Consider the following 9,343-nt stretch of genomic DNA (forward strand, 5'->3'; position numbering starts at 1 on the left):
AATAGAGAGTTGCCATTGTATTTTAATTTCCTTAAGAAGATCAACAAATCTTAAATAATGTTGGTGGAAAATATCAATAATTCTTGAATCTTGACCCACAGCCCATCATTTTGTTATTTAGAAAGCTTACACATAGAAATAAAAAAAGATACCCAAATTACTGAAAGGCACTTGACAGTTGCTGAAACCCTGTTCCGTGTAAATGTACTATTATACATCTCTTCCGAGAATGTACAAAATATGAATTGGTCATTCTGTCAACATCATACTCGTTAGAAAAGTTATATCTTCATGCAAACCAATACCCAGTCATTTCTATTTCTATAAAACCCTTGCCTAGGTTTCGAGGAACCCCAACATACCACACAGAAGCAGCACACACACACAAGCACACACCTACACCCAGACCCACACACACACACACACACACACACACACACACACACACGATCACCCGCCCTCTCTAATACAAGTCCTTCATGATCTCCTGCAGCAGCGGGTGTAAGCACATGTCCACCTCGGTCTTGTCCAGCAGCTGGATGAGGTGCACGTGGTCGGTCACGATCTGCCGCAGGTCCGTCATCTTCTGCAGCAGCTTGGCAAACAGCTGCATGGAGTCCGGGTGGTTGACCTTCAGGTGGAGCTCCAGGGAGTGGAGCACCGTCTCCTGGAGCCGCTCGATGGGCCGCACGTTCAGCAGGCCCGGCCGGTCTGCAGGGAGGCAAGGGAGGTGGGCGGACGTTAGGACACACACGGCACCCCGTGTGTGTGCGTTGGGATTACCAGGCAGCGCGTGGGGTTGGGTGACATCAGGGTGTTAGTTGGGTAAGTCAGGGGGAGAGTCAAAGAGGCCCGACCTCCACTGGGCTTCCTACTGATTCACTGTAGGGGCGTTGGGGTTAAAGCATCTGTTACTGACTTTATGACTTGCTGAGGATTCATGATTCATGATCAACAGTCTGAAGACAGGACGTGCCGAGCTGGTTGTCTGACAATCGAAAGGTCGCCGGTTCGCCGACAGTTCCTTCTAGCGATGGTGTCGAGGTGTCTCTGCACAACGACACCAAACCCTCACTGCTTTCGCCTGGCTGGCTGTCGCCGTGCATGGTTGTCACCGGCGTAGGAGGACGAATGTGTTTGAACGGGCGAACGTGAGGGAGTGACTGCAAGGCGTATTTTTTATCGTGGCGGCGGGCGTGAAAAGCCTTTTATATAACTTCTGTCCATTTACAACACAGCACATCTTCATCAGGAACAACAGAGAGCTGGGGGGGAGAAACAGAGAGCCACCCACCGCCGCTGAGGATGACCACGGCCAGGAACAGCGCCAGGTCGCTGTCGTCCAGCTCCAGGGTGTTGAACTTGACGGAGAACTCAAACTTGGGCTCCAGCATCTGGCTGAAGGGCTTGCGTAGGCTCTTGAGGAACTCCCGCGTCATGAAGATCTGGCCGTAGGAGATCAGCGTGCCGTCCTTGTTCATCAGGGGAGCCATCCTGAGGGTCAGCACCTCGATCACGCCGTACTTCAGCAACGTCACCTGCATGGTGGGGGGTGGGGGGGGGGGGCGGGGGGAGTAGAGGTGAGGGATGGGTTTTGGTGACGATGATGTTGATGATGACGATGGTGAGGATGTGATCATTTGCTGGGGATAAGACTTCCAGTTTAGGTCAGGGCAGACGTTCATTTGGAGCCAATCGAAATCTTTGCAATCTGTCCGGTTGTTGTTGTTTTGTTTTTTTTACATTGGTCGTTCAGCACTAGGCTTTCTGGACACCAATATAGTGTTGGATCTTTTCATTTCCAGTCCCATTGATTGATTGACACTTTGGATAAGACTGTCTGCAAAATTATATTGAATTTGATGTCAGCTTGTGGAAAAAAGACAATCAGGTAACACCACACTGTAAACAACAATACAGAGTGTCTGAATATTGAATATTTCTGAACATAAAAACATGAATTCATGTATTCATGACTCTGCAGACCCCGGGTTGCTACCTGGTCGTTGAGATCCAGATCTACAAAGCCGGGGATGCTCTTGGCGAACTCCGTCACCTCCCTCACGGCCTCGGCCGAGCGGGACTGGCAGGAGTAGAAGAAGCGCAGCTCCAGGCCCTCCGTCCGCCCCTGGTGACTGAGCCCCATGGGCCCCGGGGACTGGCCCCCAGGGCCCCCGTACCCTGGCCCCGGGTGGCCTGCCATGACCCCTGCATCAGGGCGGTCAAGGGTACTTTAGAATACCGTTTGGTTTATATTGACATTGACATTACTGGAGCTCATGGAAATATAACGTATAAAAGGTACGTATATAACGTATATATATATAAAGGAAACGTCTGGCCAATGTGCTATTTGACCGTTGATTTTGTCCTGTTGTTATTTAAGAATACCAAAGAAACAGTTTTATTGATTTTAAAAAGATTGTTTTGCTTCCGCCAAAAATTATTGTCCATTTGATTCTACGGTTGGAAATAGCGTTCATTGCAACGGTCTGTTATTCATAGAAGTGTAATGATGCGCAGAAATAACAGACCGCTGAATGCCCTAATTAATTAATCAGGATCAAGTATTAAATATATAATGATAATAATAAGAATAAGAATAAGACACTTGATAAAAACAAAATGAAAAAAACAAACATAAAATGACATGAATCAAGCTGTACTGTTTGATCAATTTATATTTAATTGATTAATTCATCAGGTGACTGAACTTGAAAAATTCCAACCATTCAGCACTCACTAATTATAACTCATGAAGACGTCCTTTACCAAAAGTCTCAAAATAAATCTATAATGTGTAATAAAAAAGATCAAGGGCTGCCACTGACCATAGTTGTCAGCCAGGACAGCCGGAGACGGATGCTGGTCTCGTCCGGGAATCGGTTTGCAGTTGATCAACTGCTCTCCATCCATCAGAGACTTCATGTCGTGGATAATAAACGGCTGTGGTGGTGGCAGAAGAAGTAGTGGAATTCAAGAAAGTTTCAGGAGAAAGAGAAAGAAATGGTGATGAATTATAAAAAGGGCATAAGTATGAGGTATATGTATATATATTTTTAAATCATGAAGCAAAGTCAAATGTAGCAATGGCCCTCAAACACACGTACATAATATTTCTTATGCAGTAAATTGATCAGGCTTACCAAAGCCAAGCTCACGATTTGGAAATACACTGGCAGGAACTAACACACTGGGGCCTAAACCATGAAATATTACCCCATCCACGCATGCACTGAAGAGATTTATATAATGCAGTTGTGATTTTATTTTGGACACAGAGAAACAATAGCGAAAAATAGCAAAGGAAATGCACAGACAACCGCCAAGTCTCTAGTTGCAGCACCGAGCTGCAATGTGCACATTTATAAGAGGTCTCTTAGACCACAAGGTTGTGGTGCTGCCATCTTGACTGTGAACGGAGGCGATTGTTGCTGGTGTTTAGACCTTCAAGCGTGGAAAGCTCACACACACACACCACAATCTTTGTTTGAATTGCACCACACCTATTCTGCCTCTGCACTAGTACTCTAAAGCATACACAGCCCGAGAGATAAGAGGTCTTTAATGTTTACTATTTTACACAGCGTTTCATGTGCCAAAGCACAATTATTTTGCCGATGCCTTGCCCCAATCCAATGGACACAGACCAAATAACCATAAAAATAAGAAGCCTATTCAGTGAGTGGTAGACTGGTGTCTTGCTCAACGGCATGTTAACAGGGGGAATCATTGGCGTGATACTGAGCATCAACCTGCCCTCCCCTGATTCTAGAGAAGCGGTGAGAACGTTCTTCTACTGCCACACTGTGCCTTTTAAAGTTATACATTTATCGGAGCAAGTAAACCATTTCTCCTCCTTTCTCCATTTCTCAGCGTCCTCATCAGGGCTGCCCTGTTTCCACACCAGGTCATTAATTGGTATAGCATTGCATTGATCTTACTTATCAATTTGTTTTTATAAAATGTGTCTCAATCCCAAAGTACCGAAGAACTAATTTGAATCTCCATTTGTTTTTTTGTTCACATTTAATGTAGGATGTAAGAATTTTAAAAAATTTTTTATTGTACAAACCAAAGTTGGTGATTGCTTATAATAAGAGCATTGTTTGGGCACTGGGATGTTTTCTGGGATTTAGTAAATTGTCCATACTCGTGCTGCTATCGCAAAGACCAGTCATAATATGCCATCGAAGACATGAACTGGCCTTGACGGGTAAGAGTTCTGCTGAAAAATTGACTAAATAGCATTTAGGGATGCGCTCAGATATGAGCAACATTAACACAATATTATATGAACTAATGGGGTTTGTCTGATCTCATTATTATCGTTATCAGTAATGAAGTACTTATTAATAATTAGATAAAAGTGTGTCCAAAATCCAGTAGTTTATAAACCACATCATATAAAGTACCTGAATATCTGTCACACTTTGTCATATTTCTCCTGCGATAATACATAAATAAATAAACACAAAGCCGCAAAGCATCGCCCCCATTTGTCAAACTTTCAACCAGTAATAAGCAATAAGGGGGCGCGTGTGTTCTTTTCTTTTAAAGAACCAAGGCCAACCTAGTCAGTGTGTCGTTGTGTGTATTGTCGTGGTTAACCGCTCAGCGTTCTCCCCAAACGGATACCAGGGGGCCGACGACCAGACGTCTGAGGAGCCAGCCTTACACGCAGTGAGAGGATGAGGCAGCGGGGGGGGGGTCCTTACCGAGCTGTCCCCGGTCTTCCCAGACAGGATGGCCCGGGCCTTGGCCTTGGTGAGGGGGAAGTGCTTGATGTAGGAGTCGTAGAGGAGGCGGGACAGCGCCCGCAGGTCGGCCGCCTCTGGATGCACGTGGTCCAGGTCCGAGGAGAACTCGGCCAGCAGCTTCTCCTTCTCCGCCTGGGGCATGCGGCCGAAGCGGATGGCTGGGGAGGGACGGGGCACACAGACATGCAGATACAGACGTGGACACAGACACGGACACAGACACAGACACAGACACAGACACAGACATGCAGATACAGACGTGGACACAGACACGGACACAGACACAGACACAGACACAGACACAGACATGCAAATACAGACGTGGACACAGACACAGACACAGACACAGACACAGACGCAGACATGTAAATACCCCCGCAGGGAAATACAGAATGGTGGCATGCACCAGCACAAACCTCACTGCTGCCCCCTCAACCACACACCCACGTAGAGACAGTGGTGCACGTTCTACACGCTCTACACGTACACATCTCGCTCTTCTTCTGTTGCTCATTCGCGGGACGATTTTTGGAAAGTAAGAACGGCTTAAACGTTTACTTTGAAGGGAAACCACTGCCGAAACATTCACATTGAATATTTGAAGTATTTAATTATTTACTGTCTGTATTGACTGAAGTCAGTAAACTCAACATTATGACCATAATGATTTTCACTGTAGCATTGTTTTGTTTTCTTGTTTTTGCATTAAATATCATAGAACATTATGGTAATGCTAGTTATATTAAAGCACCTTGAGTCCTGATCAAAGGTGCTGTAAAACTTGAATTATTAATAATATTATTATTATTTTATTCTAATTAATTATTATTATTTTTTTAATCAATCAAATTAAGAAATGTTCTCTAAGATTCCCAGGGTAAAAAACAACCACCTTTTGAGGGCGACAAAAATGCCTTCTAAGAACATAGGGTTAGGTACGTGCCAACTATCAGATGGCATCTCAGGGGGATGGGCCCAAACTAGATCAAAACATGCCATCCAGGTAACGCCGCTCGGGGGAACCTGCTAAGCTTGCACGAAAAGATCTGTAACTCCATCGGCGACTGGCCTGATAGAGCACACCCTCCAGCCGGCTTCAGGGAGTTTACCTAGGGGTGGCACTGGGCGTGCTGCCAACGGCAATGACACGGCAAGTCGTAGCAGCATAGACGGAACCCAGGGCACTCATTCATGTGTCAATCATTGATGACAACGCAATCCTGACCCACGCAAAAACCGTGCAGTGCGTTACCTCATACTGCGATGATGGCACGCCACATGCGACAGGGGGAGTGAAGCAATAGCCAACAGTTAATGGAAAATGTGGAGTTTAAACGAGGACAAGCACAAGGGGGATGTAATGCACACACACGTGCAAGCACACGGACAGCCATGTACACACTCACAAGCATTGCTCACACACACACACACACACACACACACACACACACACACACACACACACACACACACACACACACACACACACACACACACAGGTGCACAGGCACAGGCATGTACGTGAGTACACACAGGGAAAGTGTGGTTCAGTCCAGGTCAGTTTAATCCTCTATCTTGAGCGAGTTGAGTAACAGAACCCTCCTAATACTGTACACAAGCCTATTAAATAGATTGCTCTCTAATCTGCTCACGCTTCTCAGAGAGAGAGAGCCTTCCTAGCCAAGTGAAGAGTGTGAGAGTGCGGTCTGGTCTTACCGTTGTGGGACATGCCGACCATGAGGCACTTCTGAAAGCGGCAGTATTGGCACTTGTTGCGAGACTTTTTGTGGATGCGACACCGGAGATTACAGTGGTCGTAAACAAGCTTTAACCGAATCGTTCTTCTGAAAAAACCCTGTGGAAAGTAATGGGAAAATATTCAAAGTTGTTAAAAAACAGTTTGTTCATAGTAACAGATGCTAAGAATTGCTACGAATACCAACCGACACGGAAATGTATTGATTAAAATTCTCATTATCGATTCATGGCTTTAGTGGTTTTACAGTACAACTACCAAACATTTGTTGGTTATTGCTTCAGGAATGTTAATCCTGAATGTAGTTGCTTTTCTCTATTCCAGATAATTACACAAGTAATACTTTTCATTGATTACTTGCCAGCTTGTTTCACCGATCACTTTTGGAGTTGTCAAAATTGTCTAACTGAAACAACGTGGGCGTGACTCTTCCGGAAACATCCCCCCCACACATCTCACATGTGGGAGTTGGTGTGAACGTCCTCGCTATTCATCATTTTTTTCCCTTTTTTTTCTTTTCTTTTTTAGTCATAGGTTATTTTAAAACGAGGGAAGCAAAAAAAAAGGGTCAAGTAGACTCCACCTCTCTGAAGAATGTTTTGTGTTGTGAGACAATAATGTGCTGGCTGACCCCCACATCGACCACGGCACGTCTCCCCGGAGACCCTGTCAGAACAATGAGGAGCGCTTGGCTCCTAACCATCAATCAGGAAACCATATATGTAATACACGCACACGCCAGTGTCGCACAGGCCCTGAAATACGATCGAACAACAACAAACAGAAAAAAGGGCGAGCCTCTGGCCTGACAGCTTTGACAGCTTTGACAAGCGCAACTCTGGGGACACTCTCAGGGAAAAATGTTGTGTTGGGGCCCGGCCCATGTTTGGCATCCTGCCATATTGTGACCTATAGACGCACAACACCAACAACAACACAACACCCTCCAAATATGTCACTGTGTGTCAGGGAGGCAGGTCCTTTGATTCAAGAGCCGGCGTAGATCGCCACGGTGGCTTTGCGACGCAGATATATAATGAAGACAATCAATGCAACTCGGTTAAGTAAGCTGCTTGTGAAACCTTTCAGAATTATATTTTTTAATTCAACCCCAGTATCCTAAAGGATTTATGTGCATTCATCCTTTATTGTAATGTGGTTGATTTGTTTGCGCCACTGTGGTCACAGTTGAATGACACTGCAGCCTTAGTACACTGCCATAACCACAGCAAAAGGCTTAGATTTGATCACACTTAAATTATTATTAGGGAAGGGAGTTATGCACAGTTCTTGTACACAATATGTAGGGGTAAATGGAGAACCCTTTCTTTGGAAGAAATCTTGAAAATGTGGTGAAAAGTACAATATTTCTAACAGTGTTTTGATCTAACTTGAAGTCTACAAGCTGTGTTGTGTGTTTGAAAACCCCTAAAAGCCCCTTTCATCATTGTCAAAACCATTTTTTCAGACACATTGGTGAACCATTCTAGAGAAAAGCCCACATCTTCATTATTACATCAAACACCTTGTCACAGAACCGAAACTGAGCTGCACGGAAAACATAGCTAGCTTTGAGGTTAAAGTGATAGACACATACATTTAAAAAGAGTTCAGTTTTTAAAAAGATGAAAGATGAAAATAAAAGTAAGTGTTCCCCGAACGTGGCGCTCAGATGAGTAAACCGTAGTACGTTCCGGTCATAGACTTACAAGTGAATAAACACACTAAAACAAAAATGAGCTAAGCTTTAGCTTTCTGCTAAATCTTAAATCTACAATGCTTCTATTTTATTTATTTATTTATTATTTTATTTTATTAGTAACTTTGCCTTTATTTTCTCACTTTCTAAAATGCATTTCTTTTAACTCTGCCTTTCTAAAATGTTTTTTTTTTAAACTTTGCCTTTATTTTCTATCTATTTTACTTTTTACTTAACTATTGTTTTCTTTTGTTGTGTGACAATGTTTGTGTGTGAAGCACTTTGAGTCTGCCTTGTGTATGAAAGGTGCTATATAAATAAAGTTGCCTTGCCTTGCCTTGCCTAAGAAAGAAATGTGTTTCTATGGCAGAATACCGCAATACACATGGTTATTTGTGAATAATGAAGTCACTACTATGAATTGTTTCAACAATGTTTTTTTTAGAAAGAATACAAATATTTGTGTCTCTAAATACTGACGTTTACACTATACGTTCTGTGATCACATCTGAAAAGAGACACTTACGGATTTGTTGGCGCACACCACAAACCCATCTCCAGCTTCTTCTCAGTGAGTGAAGACGAGTTAAAACATTTTTTTTTTTTGGAAAGACGCCGTACCTTGCAGCCCTCGCAGGCGTGGACGCCGTAGTGGAACCCTGAGGCCTTGTCCCCGCAGACGCGGCACTCGATGTTCAGCGTGGCGGGGGACGGCGCGTCGTCCAGCGCCCTGGGGTAGGAGGGGCTCTCTGAATACTGCGAAGGGGAACCCGGCTCAAGCTTGATGGAACCTGACAGAGAGGGAGGGGGGGGGGGAAAGATCCACAGTTGGTCCTCCTACGGTCATGCCTCCCATCACTCGTACTCACACTCGTATGTCCCGTCGTGTGGGGGAGGCCTGAGTTCCACGGCCTTGTGTTCCTGTCCTCGTCGCTCACCGTGTCGCACGTTGAGCATCATGAGGGTCATGGCTCACATCACGCGCCCGTCACGGCGCTTGATGTGCACCGAGGTGGACGGACAAGGACTGGGGCTCCGGCCTCCCCTCCCCTCCCCTGCCCTCCCCGAATGGGGGAACCACAGGACAGGCTAGCCCGTCGGATTCGGCCAGACGACCCCACGGAAGGG

General features: G+C 45.1%; 1 protein-coding gene across 1 annotated transcript; it reads right to left on the reverse strand.

The window, feature by feature from the left end:
* Nucleotides 1-231: 231 nt before the first annotated feature.
* On the reverse strand, nt 232-9,335 carry pparg (peroxisome proliferator-activated receptor gamma). Its single transcript, XM_084464154.1, has 8 exons — nt 9,154-9,335; nt 8,837-9,006; nt 6,477-6,615; nt 4,719-4,918; nt 2,832-2,946; nt 2,000-2,208; nt 1,295-1,538; nt 232-711 (listed from the first exon to the last, which is right to left on the reverse strand). The coding sequence occupies exons 1-8, from the start codon at nt 9,182-9,184 to the stop codon at nt 464-466; spliced, it is 1,356 nt and encodes a 451-aa protein (XP_084320280.1). The 5' UTR covers nt 9,185-9,335; the 3' UTR covers nt 232-463.
* Nucleotides 9,336-9,343: the final 8 nt, after the last annotated feature.

This window comes from Micromesistius poutassou, assembly GCF_964030765.1.
Source record: "Micromesistius poutassou genome assembly, chromosome: 2".
Classification (NCBI taxonomy): Eukaryota; Metazoa; Chordata; class Actinopteri; order Gadiformes; family Gadidae; genus Micromesistius; species Micromesistius poutassou.